Consider the following 26,230-nt stretch of genomic DNA (forward strand, 5'->3'; position numbering starts at 1 on the left):
TACATCATTCCTAAATGTTCCAAGGTCTCCCATAAAGGCCTGTGGGGGTGGGGGGGGGAGTACAGCCCTTCAGGCTATAACGATTGCTATGCACACATGACACGGGCTGTAAAATTAGTGAAAATTGGTCTTTTTTTAATGCGCTTGAAGATCTGAGGTTTCTGCCTCGGCAACACATGTTGAGGTCATTATTAAGTTGCTCCTCTGTGACTGGAACTATCTGAAATGTCTTGGTGGGGATTTGAAGCTCCAGTGAGAATAATTTACAAACGTTTAACTTCACGTGAGTGTTTTTAAGAGACGTATTCGCACAATTTCAGCCGGTGACAAGCGAGCAACAACAGTATTCTCTGGTTTTCCAGCAGGGAGTTAATTTTTCTCTGTCCTAAATGTTAAAGCCAGTGATCTTCCACAAACAAGCCTGCCTCTCTCTCTCTCTCTCTCTATATATATATATATATATATATATATATATATATATATATATATATATATATATATATATATATATATATATATATATATATATATATATATAGCTAAACCTCCATCACTCCCTAATTCCACATCGAATCAAGTCTTTAACTCCCACTCTACTTACCCTGTTAAGAAGTTTGTTGTTGAGCCTGTTGTCAAGGTTGGCGAACTTTGATGTGCCCTCCTGCAACACAAAAGCAAGGATGCTGTGAGGTTTTAAAGGAGACCCATCATACTGATTTTCAGTATACTTGGATTTTGGGTTACCTGCATTCACACCGTCTGAAATGCTCCGTTTTAGCATCTGTCTCTTTATGACCCCCTTCCCGAAAAAGCCCATGACGAATGTAATTTCCGTTTTTTTGTCAGATTTAAAAAAAAAAAAAAAAAAAATCTCTGATCTGGTTTGCACCAACTCCAGCTGGACTATCTGTCTCTCAAGCTGCTAAATCCTCCACTATGTCCTCCGGCTAGGTGCTGACTGTGTCTGACTGTATGTTGCAAGGCCAGGTACAGAACGTTCATCAGAGCTTTGTCTCTGAAAACTGCTGCCTGCTGTGGCCGAAATGGCGCCGATGACAGTTAGGTTAGGGCCTAATTCATATATTTATATTCATGTAATTATTTCTACTTGGATATAGAAGGTTCCCCCATGAGCACACGACGTGAAGCATTTATCTTTTTGTTTTATAAAAATACAAATTCAGGTTGAAAACACGTGTGACTTATGAAAAAAAATACAAATGACCATAAATGTACCATTAAACTAGATAAAAGGACAAATGCTATTAACATGAACACACCTTCATCCATTAATATTGTAAATGCAGAGATGACACTGCTCTAGAGATCTGTCGTGACGACTTCATTTCAGCCAAGAAGACCGCCTGTTAATAATCACGCCGTAAAAATAAACTTCACTACATTGTAAAATGCTTCAATGACGGTGTTGCGAATAACGCCTTTCCTCAAACTTTTCGTCTGTCATTGAATCATTCATCTTACGCTCTTGTCTGCTCGTCGTAGTCATTTTTAGACACGCTCCGAGATGAAGGGAAGCAAGTAACTGAGCTGGAAAAAGAAAAAGAAATCAAAGGGCAACAGAAGGCGATGGTGCTTTTCTGTCATCAAAGCTCAGAGTGAAGCTTCCAAAATGAAAGCGAACGTTTGATTGAATTCCTTTGGGGGTTGGGTGGGGGGTGGTATCATGGATAAAATCACAGCTAATGCAAAAAAGGTATTGATGCCTGCATTGCACCGTAACAGCGAATCAAAGCACGGCTAATCTTGTCAACTTCTCTAATTCTGTGACACGGTGTGCAAACTGAATATATTGTACGTCTTCAGATGGGGTGTATCAAACTGAAGTGCGAGCGTTGACAGAATAAGGGCAGTTACACTCAACCAGATTAGACCGGTTCCTGCTCTTTTTAAAACGGTCGTAAATCTCCAGCTCTCAAATGTTGCTTTCGGCTGAGATGGCTCGACTTCAGCCTGCGCAGATAGGAATTTAATAAATGTGGTCCGGCAGTGGCGCTCGACAGACACATTAATACATGTCTGTGTCTCGTACTGCTGTTCAAATTATGGGATGCTCGTCGGCAGGATGTGCGATTTAAGTGTCGTTCGAGACTAGACGGATGTCAGTGTGTGCTCGCAGTTTGCTTTTTTTTTTTTTTTAGCCATGCTAGCTACGTTGCTCCAGGGAGTAGCAGGATAATGAAGGAACTTTGCCTCTATGTCAGTCAGTTGATCGGTTGTATCAGAAACATCTTCACAGAAATTGGATGGATTCAGATGAAATGTTGGACAGAGATTCATGGTTCCCAGAGGGTGTATCCCCTTTTTGATTTCGGTGATGCCTGGCATCGTCATCAGGTTTAATTTGTCCGGTGTGGTTTATGACCAAAACTAATGATGTTCCCATCGACCTCAGCTGCACATTGCGCTAATATAGCAACCATTAGCACGCTAACACACTAAACTAAGGCGGGGGTTAGCTTGCCGATGTTAGCATTTAGCTTAGCGCTTATAAGTAAAGCCTCACAGATCTCCCTTTTCTTCTTTTTTTTTTTCCCCCCCACATGGATTAGTTCATACAATAATAAGATCAAGTCCCGAACCGTGATGAAGTTGAGTTAACGTAGCAATTAAAGCCCAAATCCGAGACCTGCAAACAGCAAACAGTCTTTCTTTCTTTCTTTCTGTAACACTAATGCTTCAGGACTTTACGTATTGTACACACAGGTGTACACTCAGAAGTGTTTGTTGTGATGGGGTGAAAGTACCTTTTGAAGATATTTTTAGCAAGGCAATTAAAAAAAAAAAAAAAGAATCCTCAAACAAGTCCAAGACATCAGAAAAGAGCTGTTGAAATCTGAATACAGATCAAAACACTTTACTCCTCCAAGTGAGAGTTAACACTGACAGCACAAGAAACGGCTTCTCCAGCCTCCAACTTAGTTTTAATCCAACGCACAAGCGGTTAAATGACAAGATGGCGTTCGGGCTCATTCAAAAATAACTGGTTCAACGCCGCGTCGTGTAGGAACCGGCCTCTGCGTGCCATAAATAAAGGATCACATTTCTCACTGAACCTGCTCCATTCACACTGCACAATGCAGATTATGTCTTATGCCTGACTTCCTGTTTTTTAACTTTTGAATATGTACAGTATGTCGCATTTCCGTTGCAGCTCTGTGTTTTGTCTTGACGTGAACTTACCTCCTTAAGGAGTTCTCTGCTTTGTGAGTAGTTGTCCTTGTCTGAGAAGATTTCTGACAGATCCTCGTATCTCCTCACAGCCTCCCTGTCAAGTGACCGAAGCAGCGCATTCAATGAAATCAGCATTCGCGTCTCGGTATTATTAAGATGATGAAATCCAATGAAGCCATTTTGTACGAGCTGCGAGGTCATAAACCGTGCGCTGCATGCATTGCGTACTAAAGTTTGAGACAGTGACTGATAGAAAAGCAGAGAATGTTTAATAACAGGAACGGAATGATGCCGATTCAGAGACGATGCTGCGACTGATAAGGGTTTGGGTTTATGTCGGGGGGGGGGGGGACAACACTGCTGAAGTGGCATTTTTCTACTTTTAGCCTATGTAATGAAGTTGTACTTCTACTTCTTCTGTATGAGGTTTAATTCAGAGTTATTTAAACGGTTACCTTGGTGAATGACGGATGAGGAAATTTACGGTATTTGACACGATATATATTTTTGAACAGGTGATCAAAGCTCTAAGCATCTGAAAAACAACTGTACATATACCTTCTTCATAGAGGGTCGAAGGTCAGCTTTAAGTATTTACTTTTGAATCTTTACAAAATTCAATGAGTTGGAAAATCTTCATTATCAATGAATCTGCTGTTTTCTGTATCCAGTGTCCTGTGTGGACATTGTGACTTGTCCTGTGTGGACATTGTGACCTGTCACAGCAGGAAAAGTCCTCGATAACTTACAGTAATACTACAATGCCTACTGTGTTGTTCTTCCCGCCTTATTGTACAAATACATACAACTATTTTATTTTATCCTGACTTTTTTTTTATTTTTAGGTATTCTTTTTTTTTATAGAATATAGAATCTGACAGGACGGCAAACTATGAATCGCATCGCTCCGTGACAACCGTTCTCTGTGTACGTGGTAATGAATGTCTTCTTTAAACCCGTGTTCGTCTGCACACCTGTCGGTGTCCTGCCACGTCTTCCTCAGCCGGTGGATGGGATTACTCTGGAGGGCAGACACGATGGCATACAGTGAGGAGAAGTTCTTCCTGGCACGGCATTCCTGTTGAAAGCACACACGGATGACTACACTCATTTGCATGCACACACACACACACACACGCGCACACACACGCACACACTGTAACCGAGAACACCTGTGGGTGTGGGTCTGGCTGGTATTGAGTTACAGCGTCGGCCTGAGGTTGCTGAATAATGCATGCCGCTAAAGAGGTTTGTCCCAAAAGAAACCTGGGGTGGGCTTAGGACGCCACTTTGGCAGCAAACCAGTGATACCTCGCTTTGCCAAAGAGGATGTTGGAGTGTGTGTGTGTGTGTGTGAGTGTGTGTGATGGTGTGTGTACGTGATGACAGATGCTGCTTCCGTAATACTGGAGAGAAGCTGCGTTTTATTCATAGATAAAGAGGCTCTGAAAGGAATAAAATCGCTCATATGACCATAACAACCAAGGACAGGATATGTTTGTGTGTGTGTGTGTGTGTGTGTGTGTGTGTGTGTGTGTGTGTGTGTGAGCAGGTGCTGTGAGCTCTTCAATATTTCAAAGCAGACAGATTGTTGTGCACAATAACCATAACGCTGTTACAGTTAATCCACAGTTCTCTTGAATAAGACCGACGTTTTTAAGCAGTTTAAAAGCTTTGCCGTTTGCCTTGAGGTCGTGCATCACGTTTCCCGACTCAGCACATTTCTAGTCCTGTTCATGCAGAGTACATTTCCTATTATATGACCTAAAGGTGTGATGGAACTCTGGTTCCACTTTCTCGTATAAAACATGCTGATTCTTTAAATAATCTCGCTTCTCATTTGCTGCCAGAAGTGATCGACCACCGACTGCACTCGAATAGTGAGAGCACTATTTCAGAGACATGCTGCCGCCGTCCAGAAATAAACCATAATTCAAGACTTCACTGCTTGTGTTTTGCTCTCGGCTATTGATTAAAGTGAAATTACCAGAAGAGTCACAGCAGAAAGCAAGCTGACCGTGAATTTGTGACGGTATGTGCAAAGTCAGAGCTGAGAATAGGATTATGTTTGGAGGATTAAAGGGGGTTTATTGTAGGAAAATGCACAGTTGGGGATTTTTGAAGACTTGACACCCCAACTGACATACTGTTAACATTTTCATTTCAGGATGAGCAACAATTTTTTATTTTTTTTCTTCCATTTACAGCTGCGTCCTTTGATTCATGCATACTGACCTCTGCCACGCTGATCCATTTCTCCAGCAGTCGGGCTCTCTGCTGGCTGCGCAGATTGGTGGGCCAAAGGCAGGACGCTAAAACCGCATTGGCCAGCTTGTTGAACTGACGTATGGTGGCCCGGACGGACCAACAAACGCCCTCCCTCCCTTTCTTGTCCCTCTGAGACCACAGTGAGCCGAGGCAGTGGTACGGGACCAGACGGACGAACAGCTCCTGAGAGGTGACGGCGTACAGATTTCGTAAGTAATAACTCATCAAAATCATGTGACCTGTACTGAAATGTCTTCCCCGCTTTGAATTTCATGCTGACAGAACGTCCCGCCTGTGCTTGCAGCGAGCGTCGCGGGCCTCTAACTGTCCTGCTGGGTGTCACCTTGGCTAATTCGAGACACCGGACTTGGCCTCCCGGGTCGTGTTTGTTTGTGTTGTTGGTGCACATTTTGAAAAATGTATCACACAATACGGGACGTAACATGACTTGCTGTGCAGTTAATTGTAGGCCAGGCATCCTGCTGGCCAATGTGAGAGCATTGGACGATGGTCTGCATTTCACTGAAGTTGTACCTTGAGTGATTTAATATGTCAAATTCTTGTTTTATTTCATTTATATAATGTCACAGCACCAATTGGCAGGCGTCGGTGACTGTGCTCACTGATTGTTAGCTTAGCTCGTCGTGCTAAGAGACACTCTAAGGAGTCATCTGTTCATTCCCCCCCCCCCCGGTAGGTAAAGTACAAACTAGTCTAGCGCTAGCTTGAGCTGCTAACTTAGCGTACCTGAATTAATCCACAAAGTCAACACTGACATCAAAGCGGAGTTACAGCTGACAATCGCATGCAAAGGACAAAAGCTTCCACTGAATCCTCATTAAATTTCAGCATCATTGGTCAAGATTTTTGCGTTTACGCCACCATCGAAAAAACATGTTATGTCAGAACTCACCGTCTCTATTTTGGTGAGCTGCTCGGCGATGATCGCTGCGGGGAATCCAAGGATGCTGGTGGGTTCAAACTTGGAGGCGTCCGGAGGAGGGCTGGTGAAACCGGTCTTATCTGCAAAGGGGCGAACGCGTTTACTAAAACTGGAAATGCAGAATGTAAGAAACACGTATACATCTTTTCACTCTTTTCATTCATGTGTTTCTCTCAAGAGTTGCTGCTGCTCTGATCCTTCGCTGTGTCCGGTGTGGTAATGAAGTTGTTTTGTTCCAGAGAATCGTGGCTTTCTCAAGATAACGGCTTCGTTATCTCAGGGGAAAAAACCCCCCAAGGCAACTGGATAAATATCTCATTTTAATGAGGAAAAAAGACCTTGTTATGTTGAGATATGGAGATATTTCACTCGTGACCTCGAGATTACAGGATGAGAAGAAAACTAGAAAAAGAGTGGATGTGGATCTGAAGCTGCACTGACACACAGCAGTGCTTTGAGCTAAATGCCAACGCTAGCATGGCAACAAGCTAACAGCGTAATGTTTACCATGTCCACCATTTTTCTTATTAGCAGTAAACACAAAGTATTGCATCAACGGTCGCCTTTGGCTTTCATAGCAGAGCAGCTGTAGTGTCCAGAGTATTTTTTTTAGTAACCAGCGTTCTACACACTCCTGCTCTGAAGGAAGGACACCAGGAAACTGGTCTGCAAATATAATAATATAATTAAAGTTTGATTACGTTTTGTGTCATCAAGGAAGCCACAACCAGCCGATGTTATATTGTCTTTGTCCTTTGCAGCCTCAGTTGTGATTTATACTGAGACGACAAGTGCACTTCTACGTGAAAACCTCATCTAGCGAGGCCTCAACTGGTGACGTTTGAATCCCAGTGAATTTACAGACCTTTATGGGCGTCGGGGAGCAGGGCTTTCTCGCTGAGCTCCTCGGCTATCCGGAGGAGGCGAGCGCGGAGGTCGGCTGCGGACGAGGGGTCCTGGGGGAGCAGGGGAACCAGGCGCAGCAGGCGTGAGGGCTCCTCCAAACTCTTAAAGTCTTCAGGGTACTCGGAGAGCCATGTGCTGAACACCATACACACCGCTCTGCAGGAAGGAGGAGAGAGATGTTGAAGGAAGAGATGATTCATTCTCTCCATGGCTTTAGGGGGGGGGGGATGTGACTCTGACCTGTATGGGTCACATCATCAGAAACATGATAATCTTTTGTTTTCGTTTTTAGCCCCGACCTCCAGAAAGAGAACAAAAAAGGTTCCTTCTGTCGGTAAACCAGGTCATCAGGAAAAGGAAAGAATCACTTTCAAATCAATCCCAAAGTTTGCTGGGAGCAAAAGCAGGGAGGTGCATCTGGTTCTGGTTCAAACCCGGGGGAGGTGCAGGTTGCCAGAAGCAGATGGAACAAAGCTGTTGCAGATTGGAATTGATTGAATAATATTGATATTTTCCAACATGCCTAAAAAAAAAAAAAAGAAAAAAAAAAAAGAATTTGCCAGGAAATCGCGTTCTCAGGGGGTTTAGACAAGAAAAGCAGCTTAGAGGTGAGACTATAACACAGTGGAAGCAGAGGATCAACGCGTCGCCCTCCTCACTGAACAGGACTGAGGGCCAGTGTCCACATGGCGTCCAAAGAAATGTTACTTTTCACTGTCGTAAATGGAGGAGAAGCTTGTTGAGGCCGAGTCTGTCTGTCTATCCTGAACTTTAAGTGTCAGACAGACACGATCATAACGAAGAGCTCAGAGCTTTTTTTTTTTTTTACCATGAATAGTTGTTTGCTGCTACACTAATGCTCTGAAATGTAGCACCTTGTAGGTTAATACAGTTAATAGGCCGGCTGAGATGGTTTTGCATTTCCTGCTGAGTGGTGGCGTTACCGTTGGAGCCACTGTCGCAAGGGGGGAAAAAAATGGATCGCTTTCAGTTGTTGTCAGAGCTTAGCAAACTACCGACAACATAGGACACACTGCATTTAGTTTCCCACAGTCACTTCGGTCGTTCCACCATCCACCATTTCCGCTTGTGGGGGGGTAGTAACTGCAAATGACCTCCATTGATACTCTGGTATCTGAGGATAGCGGCCATGAATCTAAAGCCTTCATTTCCCCGGGAGATCGTTCCCAGTGGCAGACAAGCAATTGCATAGTTAAAGCGAGGCGTACAGGGAACCAATCTAAACACCAACGGTGTCATTATTCTATAGCCATTACGTTGTTCAATCAACATTTACTTCATAATGATGAGTTAAAGCAGAAAACTTTTCTATGTGCCACTTTAACGCGTCGTATTAAAAAAAAAAAGATAGTAAAGGACAAACATTTGTCACCATAGTTTGAAATGAAAAAAAGCTCTGCCTGGTAATAATAATATTCCCCCAAAAGCAAAAGCAGGAAGCGAAACTTCCTTTAGAAGATGTATTTATGGCTCACACAGCTTCACACTTATATTCAAGCGCACACACACACACACACACACACACACACACACACACACACACACACGACAAACAAAGCGTTTCACAGTAAAAGTTGCACAAAGATGTTGGGTAGCGTTTTCAAAAACTCACTTGTTGAAAGATTGTCTCATATGGCTCCTCTCGTTGTCCCCAGGCGGATTCTCCAATCTGTTAACGAAAAAAAAGAAAGAAAAAAAGAAAAAAAAATGAACATAAATATCATTCAGCTTCAGATATGTGCATCTGCTGAGTCATAAATAATGCTCTTTGTGATAAATGTATTCATGGCTTGTTTTTCTGCCCTGATGTTCGCAGGTAAACTGAGCTCCTCGTTGCCAGGAGTCAAACCTCTCCTTTGTGTTTGGGGGAAAAAAACTTTCCAAACAGCTGTTTTCATACAAATGCCTCCGTTATTTAATAGCGACTTTATGAGGGGGATAAAAAGCCTTCACAAGCAAGTTTTATGCTGAATTATGTTGCAGTTATTATAAATAAGCACCCAGGTGCTTCCTCCATGGTGGAAGTGTCTCTAAATGAAGTTACGCAATTAATCTGAAGAGTGCTGTTTATATTCAGCTCGGAGACAAATTACAAAGCTGAACTAAAATCTGTTTTATCTTGTGTAAAATGTAAAAGCAGGTGTAAAATGACCAGTTTTGCAGACTCTTATGCGAAGCATTTATCTGCACTTTAGCATTTAGTACGAAAGCGGCGAGGCTCTTTGACGTCAGTCGGTTCACCGCTTTGTTCCGGACTGAAACGGCTCAACAACTGCTGGATGGATTGCCGTGACATTTTGTGCAGACATGCACAGAGCCCACAGGGTGGCTCAAATGGATTTTTAGTGATTTAGCGGCTTTTCATCCGGTGCCGTCAGCCTGCCAATGTTTTTCAAATATCTCTACGTTGTGGATTTACGGCTCCAAGACGTGGTGTTGATCCCCCCTGTCTTTTAAAAAAAACAACAAACGCCATTGTCCTGGATCTAAGAGGTTTAAAGAGAACCCTCTCCAACCTGTCCGTGAGGATGTCCAGCACTCTGCCCGTGGAGGTGAAGGATCGATAGGTGGAGAGGAAGATGGTGATGAAGGACGAGTCTCCCATGGAAAAGGAGTGGAGGAGGTGGAGCACCAGCTTCTCCTCCGTCCCCGCTTTCACACACTGGGAGCGAGAAACCGCCGGCTGGAGCGAGACGGGAAGGAGAAGAAAGGAAGTTCACGTTACTGCAAATATAGGAGGTCCCCCCCTTTCTTCAAACCCGCTCGCCTGTCTTACTGTCAGTCACACATGACTTACCATCACACTACTGGGGGCGCCGCGCTGCTGTTTGACCACCACTGTGTAGATCACTCCATCATCCTGTTCCTCCACCACAGTGGACTGAGTTAAAGCAGAGACAACCGCATTAAAACACACTCAGAAATGTTAATTAAATCCATTTTTTTTACTTCTAATACTCGGTCGACCTTGTCCTTTTACTGAAGGAAACAGACTCACACCAATAAACGGCCTCATTAAAAATGATAGAGACATCATCTGTTCTACTCGGGACCCCATGTCCACGGAAAAGAAAAAGACATAAAGTCAAGCTGCTCACTTCTCACGCTACGCGGAGCTCTAACGATCCCGTTTTAGCCTCGGGGAAAGTCCCTGACACAGTTACCCTATTCTGTACTTGAGCTGTCTCTCGGGCACATTGTCCCATTCATGTTACAATGTGTGCAGCACACCTGTGGCCTTACCAGTTCTAGAGGACAGTACCAGGTGGTCTTCATTGGCGAGGGCTCTGCCTGAAGATGGGGAACCAAACAAAACAGGCCCTGAACTTATTTGTCTTGATTGGAATCAACAGCAAAGCAACACATCGTACAGTCATTGCGTGTTTGGTCTGAGGCGGTGCTTGTGAGTATTTTTGGTTTGTGACCCGCTGAACTATTCCTGACCCAACATCGCAGCAGACAGTATGCACTTAAACCAGACCATGATTTTCTCTCTCTAGCTTGTTTCGTTTAATAGAAATACGTTATTTTACAAGGAAAAAAAGTGTTTGTTTTTTTTAATCAATCAATCAATCAATCAGTCAGACTTTATTTGTATAGTACTTTTCCACATCCACACAAAAACTTTGTAATTTATTAAGCATTCTATAATAACAGCAGTCCAAAAAAAGAAAAGAAAACAACAACAACAAACGGAGGAAATGATAGCATAAATATCACCGATTCACGGTGAGGAAACACGAGAGGTGTAGGACTCAAATACTGAAAAGGTAAAATACAATACATAATTACAAATACACATAAATAAAGCTTAATTAAAAGCCAGACTAAAAAGGTAACATACAATAAATAAGACTTTTATTGAGCGTTACTTATTGATCTGTCTTGCAACTCTCCATAAAGAAGCAGAGAAATGGGAGCTAATGAACGAGTGTTGTTTCAAACCGAACCTTTCTCACGGCCTTAAAAACCACCTGAACCGCCCCGCGGAGAAGTCCAATCAACGAATACTGAGTTTTGTCTCGGCAGCATTGGTCGCTCAGTCTTATCGACGGCAGCATGTCGCCACGCACGGTTGTGGGACAGCAGGATCCTTGCAGCCCGAGTCATATCGCAGACAGCAGATGACTCACGGCACTTTAATAGCAAGAAGAAGTGCGAGACGTTTGAATAATGTCAGAACAGCCTCGCAGATAACAGCGAGAAAAGTGCTTTTGATGTGTTTTTAAAGCCCGCCGCTAGTTAATATATTCACTCAAGTGCTGTAGTTTCTATTCCATAATACTTTCTATTTCTACTTCGCTACATTTCAGAGGCAACTATTGTACTTTTTTTTTTACTGATTAGTTACTTTACGGACAGATTGTTTTTCTTTTAAAATGAGCACATAATAGGTTTATATAATGTTACAACATTTAGTTAAAGATTTGTTCTTACAAAACAACAGTGTGTCGTTGAGGCCTGTTGTCGTGTTACACATGTGTATGAGTTGTTCTACCAGAGACGTTCACTATTTAACCGCTTGAGACCCCAACAGGTACAATTGTGCAAAAGAAAAGATAAAAATCCCAAATTTGCGTCGCATTAATTTCGTTTTTTACTTATTTCCTCTCCGAGTAATCGCCTCATGACCCCTCAAATAAACTAGTTTAAACAATCTCCAACTCAACCAGCTACAACGGTAGACTAATGCTTACATATTGATGCATATGTTCAAGCGTCAGAAACTCTGTATTTGGTGTTTCTCAGCGGAGACGGGCATGTTTCACCCATGCAAACATGAATGTTAATAACTCAGATCTAACTGTTGTCTTGTGTTCGTTCTTGCCAGTATACGAGAGTCTTGTGCTGTGAGTTGTCGGTGGTGGGTGGGGCTTTTGTTTACATCCAAACCCCAATTATACAAGTCAGTAACACATCGATACGATATATATATATATCGCTTTCCCCTCGCCCCGACGCTTGACGCTTTCGCAACTGTGACTTTTTCCGTCATAAAAAATGCATGAGCGTCACGCCGTGTGAATTCAGCCCGGTTGGCAGAAATCTCCAGGTAATGCAACACCTTGGAAACAAGGCAAATACACCCCCAAAAAAACACAACATCTTATATTTAAAACTAATAACCTGCCTTGTATTTTCATTGATTTTGCATGTGCTGACTTGTGAGCTTTTTCATATGCAAATTCAAAGTCACATATGAGCCAAGAAACATATTCGTACGGACAGTAAAAGGGCCCGAGTTCTTCTCTCACCTCTGATCGACCCATGATGTAATTAAGCTGTAATAAGCATATGTTAGCCCCTATTAGCCTCTTTTCAAATTACCTTGGCCTGACTTGATCAAAGGTCAACGCTGCAAGCGAGCGCTTCATGCATTCAAAGAGGATCCTGCTGCCCTGAATTGTCTGCGCATCAAACCTGTTATTCTACCCGCCATCTCAGCTTGTGTCTACGCAAAGCTGCATGCAATTCTCTGTTTCCCTTGAGATCTCCCCCCAAGCATGCAAACGAAGAAAGAGAAGAAGAAGAAGAAGAAAAAAAAAATGGTCACGCAAGTTACCTTTCCCACTGCAAGTCCAGACAGGTAGCAATCCCTAAGCTTCCAGGAAATCTTCGAGATTACGGTCTCATTTTCTCCATTTTCTCTCATCTGTTGCTCTCTCTCTCTCTCTCTCTCTCTCTCTCTCTCTCTCTCTCTCTCTCTCTCTATACTTGACCGACGGTTGTTTCCCTCTGTTGACCTAGATCTGTGTGTTTATCTCTTAACCGTTTGCCTCTCAACGTCTTGTGGCTCTATATCACAAAGACACACCTGGAACAGGAGCTAAGTCCGGCCCCCGCGAGCATGCATCACCTGGGCACACCCATTATACACACACACACACACACACACACACACACACACACACACACACACACACACACACACGTTGATGTTGATAGCACAACACTCATTTTCAGTGAGTCGCTTTTTACACAGTCACCCATAGACACAAATGCAGACCCTCGTCAATAGACACATGCCTGCAGACACACACGCACATGCGCACACGCACACGCACACACACACACACACACACACACACACACACACACACACACTGAGACAAAACCCTGAAGCTATTTCCAGAACAATACCCCTTCTCTTTCAATCTCTCCCCTCCTCTCTCTCTCTCTCTCTCTCTCTCTCTCTCTCTCTCTCTCTCTCTCTCTCTCTCTCTCCCTCTTTGTCTTTTCTAGATGACCTTCCCCTACAGATAAACCCGTTTGGCTGAGTATCCTGTTCAATACAACATAGGGCCGCCATCCAAAAGCCTGACATGCTGTTTGAGCAGTAAGACGCCTGTATTCTTGTAACGAGGGGTAATAAATGATCAGACGGCCTCTGAACCAGGAAGCAAGCTGTGTGTATTTAAGGGGCTAATGACATCGCAGAGTGAAGCCCTGTTAACTAAGTGGAGACTGTCATGGCCGTGTGTGTGTGTGTGTGTGTGTGTGTGTGTGTGTGTGTGTGTGTGTGGAGGGTAGTTAGCTTATTAGTGTGTCAGCTAACATAATACAGTATCCAGTTTGGAGTTGTGTTATTGTCTCCGCTAACTCCAGAAAAAAATATGGCTCTTCAGCTACTAACTATATAACTTCATCTGTAGAATTTTTTTGTCTCCTAAATTCGACGAGGGAAACAAGGTTGATGAACACATGAGACGTCTAAAAACGGCAAAGTTGCTCAAGCTAAAGCAATGAGCTAAAAGATGCTAACATGCTCGGTGGAGCTGAAAGGAAGTGCTGAGCTCGGTGATAATTCTCTGCAGATTTGAAAATATAGATTCGTGCAGCTTTAAGTATGCAAAGAGTCCAACAGACCCTTTTCACAACAGACCATTTTCACATGTCATAGCGGGGTAAACACAGGTGGCATTGATCAAATTAATTATGGTCCCATTCTAATTAATGTGTCACAGTCAGCCCAGTGAGCCAGCATGGGCAACACCAGGACCCTGAACCACTTCAACGGAACAGGGTCATAATTAATGGTATTAATAACACCTGTGTTTGTCCTGCAGTGACATGTCAAAATGGCTGCTGTGAGAAGAGCCTACAGAGTGCTGCAGGGATGACGTCATTTTTGCAGCCCAGCCCCAGATGTTAGCATCGCATCGGTTCCCTCAACTAAAAGCCAATGGGATTTTTTTTCCATTGGACACCAGGGTCGCATGTCGTCACGTCACCATCTTTGAGAAGAGGGAACCCGTACGTACAAAAATGCTTATTTCTGGCTCTATTTTCTTTGGACCAGAGTGTTTCCAGAAAAAAAAACGAAAGTGTGAAAGATATGCACAAAAACTAAATACTATGTATAGAAGTGATCTAAGAAAGATGTGTGAAATGTTCAAACTACTCCACAGGCAGTTTGTGGCGTCAAAAGGTCTGCTACTGAGCATTAGTCATCCTAAAAACTAAAGTAAACAGTATTGATTATGACGCCACCTATCATTAGGCGGTGAGTGAAGACATTAGGTTTAATGCTGAAAATGCTAATTTTCTTTTAGACCGGTGACATCTAACATTGGCTACTTCGCAAAAACACATAATGACAACACACCTGTGCCGAAAAACATTCAAAATGGCGTCAATATATGCTTTTGATGTGGTTGTTTTTTTTTTGCTACTTTGTTCTTGCTAAAACTGAGCTAGCAGTGTTCTTTAAATGGCTCTCAGAGTTTCAGCAGTTTGGTTGAGTTTTTCGTGTTCTTGCCCTGCTGTTAGTTTATAGTTGACTTTATTTATTTTTTACAACTGATGACTGTAAATCTAAATTGTATGGACCAAACAGTAGACCGACTGAGGGCGGGGAGGAGGTGGCTAATCACTACACATTGCACCTTCTTACAGCGCTCACTGATCATCTGGCCTTTAGCGCTTCATCACAGACACAAATAAAACTAGCCCTCTGCTCTGCTTCCTTATTCCAGACAGAGCTGGTATATTAAGATACTCCAGATAAAAGTAGATTCCCTTGAGTTTTCCTTCTGAAACCAGGCTGAATCTGGGTCAGAGGGACCAGCCTTTTCTGTGGAGGAACTTTTTCAAAGTGTAATAGATGAGTGTGTAATTTGGAGTTCAGCTGCCTCATAGGCTGGTGGATAAGCATCATGATTATAGGCCGCTGTGGTGGGTGGCACGAGTTGATAGACGGTGCATAAAAAAAAGGGACTCTGCAGCTGTTATTTTGTCGTTTTTCAAGTTCTATTTTAAGTTGATTTTGTCCCATATGTACCTTTTTTTTGTTGTTGCTATATGTGACACTTTGTTTATGTTCTTTTCAAAGATGGGATCTTCTGTCAGGACCTTCAGCTCTCCTTTTTTCTTAAAGTCCCCCGTCCACCCTCCCCGCTGCATGCAGGAAGTACATAATAAGTGTAGACAAACACAGGAAGCAGGACATGCTGTCGTGTTGCGAAGCTATTTTTCTTCCCCTCTCCTTCCATCGCGAGCCGAAGGCTGTGTCAACCTCTCCTCTCGAACAACTACGTCAGCCATTGGACGGCACCAGAAAAGCAGGAAGCTGACTCTCCATTTTCACCCCCTCCGCTGTCCAAAAAAAACCCCCCCAGTTCCAACCTTTTTTTCCCTTTTAAATAAATCCATATCGCTGGGCTTCAGCTTTGCAGAAAAGCTTTGACTTTGAACAAATACACACACCGCTACAACCCTACACAAGTCTTTCCACAGAACAGGGGGTCATGAATACATCTTCTGAAGCTTCTTTTTAAAGATAACCATTGTTTTTTTTTTTGAGTGGTCCACAGCCCCGACCCCTTCCTTCCTATCTTTCTCCCTGCTCCTCTTCTCACGCTTTCATCTACGTATCCCTCGGTGCCCGTTATCTGCTCTCCTTTTAAGTCAAACTCTGGGGCATTCAGGTCAAAAGCTGTTCTATTCCCCTTAAAGGAAGAAACTCCTGCCTTGGATGTGATTACGCTGATAGATATCATCAGTCTGTGATGTCCTGCAGAGTTAATTTGTCGGGAATAGTTGGCTTTTTCAGTTTGCAAACTTTGCCTTAACCCGTCTTCTCTGAGTCACTTCCTGTTACTGTTCGTCGAAACTGGGTACATACAGCAGTTAACTAGCCAGCCGGCGTCTGTGAGAAGTCTCCTCCATACACACCTTTTTTTTTTTTTTCCAACGTCACAAGGGGCCAACCTGTTCTCGCCCCCGATGAGTGAAATACCTCTCCGCTTGGTCGGTGCTCCTCGACGCACAGAGGAACTCTTTAGCGTTCGTACGCAACGCGCCCGGCGCGGCGCGCAACTAACCCCAGTCCTTATTGAACGCTCAGAGCAGCTGACATACTAAAGCAAGCGTGAGATGGTGGCCAGGAGGGTTTGAAACAAACGCAGGACTTTCTAGCAGGAGACCTTTGTTCGTGTCCTGCGCGAAGATCAAATAAAAGTAATTTGTCCCTCGCTGGTCGAGTGAGTCGTTCAAGTTAACATCAGCCACACTTCTTTTCCTAAATCTAACCAAGTGGTTTTGTTACCTTAACCTAACTTCCTGTGAATACAGACGTTTATTTTGAAAATCCGCTCTGCATGCGTCCAAAACTGACTCGAGAAGGTTACATAGAGCGTTATAATTTAAGAGCCACTGACCAAGCTGTGGTATTTGACACTTTGGGGTGTGAATGTGTTTAAATTTCTGTGACTCACCGAAACCGACAATCCGACCTTCTTACCTTGAACTTTCCTCACCAGCTCGTTCGTTCATTCTCGCCAGAACTATTTCAATCACTTTTCATGTGTGCAACCGAGTAAAACGCCACGGAAGACTTCCAGGCAAGACGGTCTAAAGACGGGCTCCGCTATTCCCCCCCCTTTTTTTTTTTGAAATGATAGCACGTCTCCCTCCTATCAAGGCCAGCTCTTCACCGAGCCTTCAAGCGCGACTGTTCGAAAACAACACTTTCACTTTCCAACATGGGCAAACGACACATTTCACAAACTAGTTATTTTCGAGCACAACCTGCATCCTCGCAGTCGGTGCTCACAGATAATTGGATGGGGTTGAGGTCAGGGTTTTGTGCAGGCCAGTCAAATTCTTCCCCATCAAAATGGGAAAAAACCCCAACCATTTCTTCATTGACCTGGCTTTGTGCGGGGGGGTCATCGTCATTATAAAACAGGTAAGGCCCTCTTCTGAACTGCTGCCACGAGGCTGGAGGCAAACCCTTATCCAAGTCATATTACGATTTACCATCGTTGAAATCAGTGAATCGTACAAATGGACTCTTCTCATGAAATATGAGCCCACTGAAGGAACCATTTTAGAACAGATGGGCCTCTTGTTCCAAAAGTCTTGTAGCTGTATTTGGATTTTGGTCTATTGAGGCTGTATAGAAATGTTTTCCTGCCAACTCTGTGATGAATTTCTTGCTGTGTAACTGTTGAATATCTTCACAAAGCGGTTGAGTTAAGAGAAGATAAGACTTTTGTTCTCAAAGTAGTTCAACCAAACTTGATATTTATATCATATCTAGATTTATATCTCAGCTTTCCAATCTTTTATAACTGCCTTTAAAATATGATGTTCTTTGAAATCTTTATGTACCTTTCTGGGAGTAGAAAAATACACCGAGTAAGAAAATGGGCTCAAAAATGCAAATAAAATCACATCAATATCCATTATCTGTATTAACCGTAAGTGTTTCAGGCTTGACTTTCACCTCAATCAATTAAACTTACCCTGAAAACAAACGTTGTTTCTTTTCACCTAGAAGCGTCGCCGTTCACTCGGCGGTTTCACTTCTGACTCACACATCCAAGTTTCCCTCATTAAAGAATCAGCAAGTGGCCGTATTGGATTCCACTCGACAGACTGTCCTTGGAGACGGCCTGTGATACTGGATACTGTTTATAGACAGAGCAGGTGTACACCACATCGACCGGCCAAACCGCACCATTAATAATTTACTGCGAGGTCCAGCTGCCACCACGTGACCGCGGAGGAAGTCAGAGAGAGAGAGAGAGAGAGAGAGAGAGAGAGAGAGAGAGAGAGAGAGAGAGAGAGAGAGAGACTGCACCACTTCATTTTTAGTTTTAGTTTCTTGGAAAGCAAAACCCCCCAAAAAAGCCACGAGCGGGTCATGTGTGGTCGGGGCAAAAGGGGTTGGTCAGTAGGTCATCATAACCCCCAGGAAACATGTTTTATTACTATAAAAAATAAGACTGAATACTTCTACTACTCCTCAAAACAACACCCAGACTGTGTGTTAGGGTTCAGCCATGTGAAGAGCTTCTGATAAGGCTCAACGGACCTCACTATCGAGTCACTAAACATTAACAGAGGTGAAAGATCGTGGGAAACCCACGCGTACCATGAACCTTTTTTAACTTCCTCAGCTTTAGTTCAACCTAAGTCCATATTACAGACGTGAACCCGGAGTCGATGCATTTCAGTGACAAAACCATACAAGTCGAGAGGTTTGTCTTTTAAAAACACATTTAAACGAGACTCAGGTCCAATGGATGAGAACTGGATACAGCTTTGGAGGTGGCGCCCCGTTCGTTCCCATGACAGTTGTTCAGTTCTGCATAAAGCAAATACAGTTTGACTTCCGCCTATAAAATACAAAGCTCTTCCACATACATTGGGCCCATAGAGCGAGCGCACTAGCGTTCCCTTTTAATTTCGCCTCCAGGTGCATTTTACAACTTTTAGGACCTAATGATTTAAATAACGCATACTTAAAGTGTTCGTACCGGAAAAGGTGATTTACCTCAAAGTAAATGATGCGCTGAGCTACAGACGTCTCTTTCCCGGTGTTAGCATTTTTTTTTAAGCCGGGATCCGGAGTTTGGAATTTCACGGTTTGGTCGCTATGTAAAATCCCTTCCTGGTGGCACTTGGTGACACAGCGGTGCTTTGAGCTAAATGCTAACATCAACATGCTAACATGCTAACATGCTGACCGTGACGACGCAAAGGCGCTGATGCTTAGCAGGTGTAATGTTTACCATGTTCACTATCTTAGTTTAGCACGTTAGCATGCTAACATAGCACTAAACATAAGAGTTCAGCTGAAGTTGATGGGAATGTGATTAGTTTGGCAGATATTTGGTCATAAAACAAAGGTTTAGGGTAGAATTTGTGCATCGTGACGGCGCTAGAGGAATTCATTCCGTTTAAGGAAAATGCCAGCATTTAGGCGGCATTCCAGGTGGAAAAGCACTAAACCAAAACACTCTTTCTGTCTGTATCACACTGACTTCATTCCCTCAGGGTTTTTTTTCTGGAAACCAGCCGACAGCGTCTGCTGTTTATTTAAGAAACTGGTAGCTGAGCTCTGCTCTGTCCTAATAGCCGTTAGCCGTGTCGATCAGCAGCGCCGTGACAAATGAAGAGTTCTCCTAATCCCCTCTCGGCTCCGCCAACGTCGCTTTATTGTTTGAACACAAGAAAAAAAACAACAACGAATAAAGTGTGTGACACACCCGTGAAGACTCCCCAGACCAAAGCTGAGGGAAATCAACTTCATACCGCTCTCTGTGTCGCGCGCGAGTGACAAAATGACGCATGTGTTTCAGTGAGGCGAAAGGAGAAACACTCACCTGTGAAGTTTCCAATTGGTCGCCGCAGCTCCCCCTCCGTGGTTGGCCGCTCGGGGCGTCGGGCTGTAAGGGCCGGTAGCCAATGAGAGGCACGGCGCTTGACTCCACCCCCGGCAGCTCATAACCACCTGTTCTCGTGTGCATGTTACGGGGGAGCATGGTGCCAGCTGCCACGGACAGGGAGAGCACATCAGAAGAGAAGTGTTGTCAGACTTTGTTGGCAACATGTTCACGACTTAAGCAGTCGTATTATACTGTGTACTACTACTATGACTCACTGAATAGTTTAGGTGCCAGAATACATGTGTGATCTGCTGCCGCTGTACGTTATGAGCCGTCGGGTCCAGATCGAAACATGGAGAGCTTCTGTTTTTTTATAGCACTCCACACCTGTAACTATTACATCACAGCTAATTACAATCTTCTATTTTATTTTATTTTATTTTACACTTCCTGAGTGCTATTTACGTCTTCTTACATCACCTTTTGTCTGTGTTATATCTCGTCTGAGTTAAACCAACAATCAGGTGCACCAAATGGACATTAAAACCGGTTTCGCTCGCTATACTCGTACCTCGTCGTTGACATGCTCGATGTGAGAATAAACTTCTTCCGAACGTCTTTTGATCACGTTACAGCCCAATTGGAACAAAAGTGCATGCCAATAAGTGTATTGCTGGATGCGATACAATGCAGACAAATACCCTGAAACCTGCTTCAGATTAACGTTGGACAGTTTATCAGCAACGGTTTGACTTGTTACAAAAACAAAACGCCTTTTTGAGTGCAGGTCCCAGACATTTTTAAATGAAAGTGACACACCACTGCAAGTTAAAAAGGCAGCTCGGAGGCCATTTCGCAGTCAATTTGTTTAACACGTTTGTTGTGTGCTCCTCTGCAGGTCAGGATTTGCATTGAAAGCCCTCCTTCCATTTCCCTTTCCCAGCTTCGGTATTTGGATTGCCATGAAGATAGACATCTAGTAAACACTGTGGCAGGAAGAGAGGCGCAGGAGAGAGAGAGAGAGAGAGAGAGAGAGAGAGAGAGAGAGAGAGAGAGAGAGAGAGAGAGAGAGAGAGAGAGAGAGAGAGAGAGAGAGAGAGAGAGAGAGAGAGAGATGGGGAGGTTGATACAAGCGCTATGGAGATGAGCTCTCTGGATCCTCACACTCCCACAGTGCAGGTAGTGGATTAGTGGATTTTTTTTTTTTTCTTTTTTTTTCTCGCTTTTCCTGCGAGCAAACCGTGCAGAATGGCTGTCAGGTGGCTGCTGTGACTGAAAGGCCACAGAATCAATCCCCCAAAGAGCCTGCTGCTGACGGTTCCAACCTCGGTGAAAATTTCCTTCGAGGACCCCCCCCTCCCCCCCCCCCCCCCCCCCCCCCTCGCTCTGTGGACTCTCACAGCTCCGGCTAAAAAAAAAAAAAAAAAAAAACACTCAAAATGAGATATGAAAATGTGCTGCTGGCACACCCCAACTTTCCTTTGTGCTTTTTGTCTCGGACTCCTGCTCCGGCTCTGTAGCATTGGCGCAACACATTGCATGTACCCTCATTTATCATTGCTGTATAGGTTTGCGACTTTGGCTCATTATAATCTCGCCTAAAGAAACCAGTTTGCAGTCTGCATGAGAGAGAGAGAGAGAGAGAGAGAGAGAGAGGAGAAGACACGTGTGCAGGCCTGCGGGGGGGGGAAAACAAGTTATGAACAGTGCAGTTTAAGCTCTGACCAACGTGTCATGCAGAGCTCTGAATGCCTGCTATTCACTGGCTCTGACCAAAGCAAACATATGACTGAGGTGTACACACACACACACACACACACACACACACACACACCACACACACACACACACACACACACTGCACAGCTGTAACTAGGTTACAGTTAAGTCACACCCCATAATGCTCTTTTTTTTCTGCTCAATAAATGCTGCCATAGGGTGGTGCTAAAGTTATGCACAGTCCCAATGATAGCTTCTGAAACAATGTAGATGATGATGATGATGATGATGATGATGATGATGATGATTATGAAGCCCGACAGTGAGAGGTGCTCTAGAAGTTTGTGCGGGACGACACTCTACTATTGAAACACTCAAGAGTGACATTTCCTTCCTACATGAGTCACTCAGTGACATGAATTCTGTGGAAATGTTTTAAAAAAAACAACCAACAACAACAGGCGATCAAATGAACCAAATAGAGGAAGAGAAATGAGGGAAGCTCTGTGGTAATTCAACTTACTTATAGCCAAGGGTCATCCGCGAGGTGTGGGTTGTCCAACTGTGGTCGGCTGGTTTCGGGCAGCATCGGGGTGACCGCTGGTTGCTGCCGGATCAGCTGAGGAGAGTCGCGCCCATCTGTACCACCGACACCGTCGACTACTGACGAGAGTCTCCCGTCCTCCGCCTCGCCCCCCCCCCCCCCACTCACTCTCTCTCTCTCTCTCTCTCTCTCTCTCTCTCTCTCTCTCTCTCTCTCCTGTCTCCCTCTCTCTCCCTCTCTCTCTATCTATCTATCCGGTGTCCCCGCACCGCTCGTCTCACCAGCCTTCAGCAGCAGATAGCGCACTTTGGTCCAAGCTGCAAACTCCCCCCCCCACCTCTCTCTCTCTCTCTCTCTCTCTCTCTCTCTCTCTCTCTCTCTCTCTCTCTCTCTCTCTCTCTCTCTCTGACGTCGCAGTTCCTGTATGTTGTGCACTCAGCGCTTTGGCAACAGCTCTCCGGTGTGGTACACGGTGTGTGATACAGCACACCGGCTCCAATGCAGACTTGCCCTCCGGGTAAATGTGACTTCGGGGACGGAAGAGGGAGACATTCCCCCGCGCCAGACGCGTTTCCGCACGATTGGCATGCGCGCGCACGTACACGTAGACAAGTCCGCGCGCCTGTCTGTGGACATCTCAACCTCGCCTCAGCAATTCTTTAATGTCAACATAAGAACCCAGAGGTTAACGTCATCACTTTTAAACGGGCTACATTTGAAATGCAGAGTATCACCATACAAACAAACAATTACTGAATTATGAAGTTGCTCTCATTGCATATGTGCGTAAATGTGTGGTTTAATGTTACATTGCAGGCTTGTGCACGATTATGAACAAAGCTTGGCCCCGCCCCTCCCGACCCACAGCGTGGACAGGTAAGGAAGGCATCCACCACCCTTTCAGGTAAACACTGTTAGCGCTGCAGTCTTTGCACTGTTACTGCTGTTAGCACCGTTAGCAGCTAGCAGCTGGCTCCATGTTATAAATGTGCTCTGATGAACTTTTCTTAAAGGACCAGTGTGTAACCTTTTAGAGGGATTATACGGCAGACATTGGATATATTATGCATAACTATGTTTTATAATGACCTGAAACTAATAATTGATATGTTATTGTTAGCTTAGAAAAAGCAGTTTATATCTACATAGTCCTCTTCCCCCACATTGCACCGCCATGTTTCTGCATTTTTACATTAACTGTACAGGGATGGGTACCGAAAACTCAGTATTAAACAGGCACCAGTGCTAAATTATTAAAGAAAATGACTGGTATGTGTACGTCAGTTGTAATCCTGTAATTTAATATGCTAATCTGAAATGTGTCGTTCTGCATATGATCACTTTTACTTTAAGTAGTCTTTATTTCTATGCTCATATACTAATGTACTTTTACCCAGGAAAGATTTTGAATGCAGGACTCTTACTTGTAACAGGGTATTTTTACACCGTGGTGTTACTACTTTTACTTAAATAAAAGGTCCGACTGCTTCTTCCATCACTGCTTACCGAGCTTTATCCTAATCCTAACCCTAAACTCAAGGCATCAAGTATTTCCACTTTATAATCCTCCTCAACTACGCTTGAGACGCAGGTATTGCACTTTTTATACTCCTCTACATTAATTTGACAGCTCTAAAGTAATCACCAGTTACTTTGCAAAATAGCCTTTATGCACAAAAAGGGTGAGCATCATTAGACATGGCTCATTGCTAGAGATTAAATTACCCAACAATATATATATATATATATATATATATATATACAGCATAATTACTTACTTGTAAGACAATAATGCATGCAGGACTTTAACTTGTAATTGCAGTTTTTTTACACTGTGGTATTGATACCATTACAGAAGTAAAGTACCTGAATACTTATTCCGCCACTGACATCATATTAACCTTGCTGCCCCACCCACCCCACCCAAAGAAATGATCACCTTGTAAAAATGTCATCCCTCCATGGGCTGTAAAACTCTCCGGGTTTACAAGGACATCAAATCAAAGTGCAAGTAGTGTGTGTGTGTGTGTGTGTGTGTGTGTGTGTGTGAGTGTCTGTATGTGTGTTTATGTGTGTGTGTGTGTGTGGGCATGCGCCTCTGAGTCTCATGACATCTCATGACACTAATCCGGACAGTATCATCAGTATCATGCTTAACTCTCCTAACGATCTTTGATTAATTGGCTGATGCTCTCTCTGCCATGTCAAAGGACTGGCTTGTTGTTGTTGTTGTTGTCTTCAACTGTTGGACCATTATGAGTGGGACTGACTGCAACCACAAGGCCAACCAAGGCCATGCACACTATGGACAGTTGAAACATACATGCTATGATGTGTACAAATCACATCATTTCCAATTCATATGCTAGCATACTGGTTTTAGGAGCTTTCAGGCTCGGGGCTCTAGCGATGCCTGAAGAGTTGTGAGAAGTTTTAACCAAAGAGTGATGTCGTAGTCCTTTTCATTTTAATAGTTTTTAAGAATCCTGAGGAGGTACAACTCTACAGCATTTACAGACAAAAAAATGAAATGTTGTGAGGCCCTTAGTGGAAAAAAGTACTCCGATCTTACTGTGAGTAAAAGTGGCAATACCCGCAATTTAAATAGGTTTTAGCATCAAAGTGTACTTAAAGTAACAAAAGTAAAAGTACTTATTATGCCGAATGGCCCATTTCAGAATAATATGTTTATAATATTGCATTATAATTAGTGCTTTCATGTGTTTAATGCTGCAGCTAAAATGTGGGGCCCATTTTGGATTTACTTTAGATACTGCTCTGTAGTATAAAACCATAATAATACATCATTTATTGGTTTTATTTCTTGTATTAAGAATATTAATCTGCAATGTAACTGGTAAGTAATGCTGTCAACGATATGTAGCGGAGTAGAAGTATACATAGAAGAAAATGGAAATACTTCAGTAAAGTACAAGTACCGCCACAATTGTACATAAGTGCAGTACTTGAATAAATGTACTACAGTCCCTCAGTGGTCCTGACCTGCAGGTTGGGTCCTCCTGTCTTATCTCATCATATCGTCCGGTCCCTTCAGTCTCAACTCGGTGACCCTGAACGTCTCTCAGACTGAGGCGCAGCATCGTTGTCCTTGTATTTGCTCGCCACCTAGTGGTAACAGTAGGAAATTGGCACTCCACCACTTGTTAATCTGCCAGAGGCCATTTTGAACCGCACGGCGGTGTTGCCACACGCTTGGCTGGTGTGAGTAATGTGTAAGACATCAAATAAACAAGAAAAGACACACAAATAAACAAACAAAACCTTGGCTCGGATACATGTGCCTGTAACCAAAACGTGTTATTCTTCCAAAGCAACTTAACTGTGAGTATAATCTACTGTAGCCTTAATTGAGCATTGTTAGAATTTAACAACGTGTCGGTGACTCTCTTAAAGCAGTTTGGGCCTCTTGTTTGTCTTTGTATCGAAGCAGTAAATATGTTTTCTGGCATTTAATATAAATTCAGCAACAAGCTTGTTTGGTTTATGACTGAATCCTAATGTGTTACGGCTGTACTGGGAATAGCAGTCTGCATTGATTGTGGCAAATATCTCCATACTTGAGCAGGTGTAACCAGTTCCATACTTTGTTTTGTGTGAACAATATTTTCCATCACACGTTAAATTTACATCCCGGATGTCTTGTGAGAGGAGATGACCCTCCGGGTGTCACATCTGTCCTGCAGATGTGGGAGCCTATATTTGTCCAGTTTGGAGCACAGAGTATACCGGAGAGCTTATTCGAAATTTAAAATGGCATAATTTGCTGAAAGAAAAACAAATAAGGAAGAAAAATACCGTGTAAGAATGTATATGAGATCGTTGTACCTGCAAGTCTGCTGTGATATTACAAGTGGCATTCTTAACCTGACTCAGGAGAGTTGGTGTAATGTCCAATCACCCTTTTAATTTCCCCTCTAATAAAGAAAGCAAACACACCACTTCAATTCCTTTTAGTTTGATATAAAACGGAGGCTTATAATTTATATTGGCAGAGACCAA

General features: G+C 43.5%; 1 protein-coding gene across 6 annotated transcripts in view; it reads right to left on the reverse strand.

Annotated features, from left to right (window-relative positions):
- Positions 1 to 22,354, reverse strand: part of rgl2 (ral guanine nucleotide dissociation stimulator-like 2) — a 26,549-nt gene extending 4,195 nt beyond the window's left edge. For 2 of the 6 annotated variants that reach the window (XM_068702153.1, XM_068702152.1), the window contains exons 1-12: positions 22,190 to 22,354; positions 19,945 to 20,111; positions 10,562 to 10,621; positions 10,128 to 10,211; positions 9,847 to 10,013; positions 8,943 to 8,999; positions 7,269 to 7,465; positions 6,374 to 6,483; positions 5,428 to 5,643; positions 4,167 to 4,270; positions 3,202 to 3,286; positions 602 to 661 (exon numbers count right to left, since the gene is read on the reverse strand). In XM_068702153.1, coding sequence (XP_068558254.1) covers positions 602 to 661; positions 3,202 to 3,286; positions 4,167 to 4,270; positions 5,428 to 5,643; positions 6,374 to 6,483; positions 7,269 to 7,465; positions 8,943 to 8,999; positions 9,847 to 10,013; positions 10,128 to 10,211; positions 10,562 to 10,621; positions 19,945 to 20,103 — 1,299 coding nt within the window. In that variant the 5' untranslated portion in view covers positions 20,104 to 20,111; positions 22,190 to 22,354. Of the gene's footprint in view, positions 1 to 601; positions 662 to 3,201; positions 3,287 to 4,166; positions 4,271 to 5,427; positions 5,644 to 6,373; positions 6,484 to 7,268; positions 7,466 to 8,942; positions 9,000 to 9,846; positions 10,014 to 10,127; positions 10,212 to 10,561; positions 10,622 to 12,893; positions 14,121 to 19,944; positions 20,112 to 22,189 lie in introns of those variants that run through there. The other 4 variants (XM_068702154.1, XM_068702155.1, XM_068702156.1 and 1 more) reach the window with 4 other exon arrangements.
- Positions 22,355 to 26,230: the final 3,876 nt, after the last annotated feature.

The sequence above is a fragment of the Cebidichthys violaceus genome, unplaced genomic scaffold (genome assembly GCF_023349555.1).
Source record: "Cebidichthys violaceus isolate CVI_PGR_0920_01 unplaced genomic scaffold, fCebVio1.0.p SCAF_81, whole genome shotgun sequence".
NCBI lineage: Eukaryota > Metazoa > Chordata > Actinopteri > Perciformes > Stichaeidae > Cebidichthys > Cebidichthys violaceus.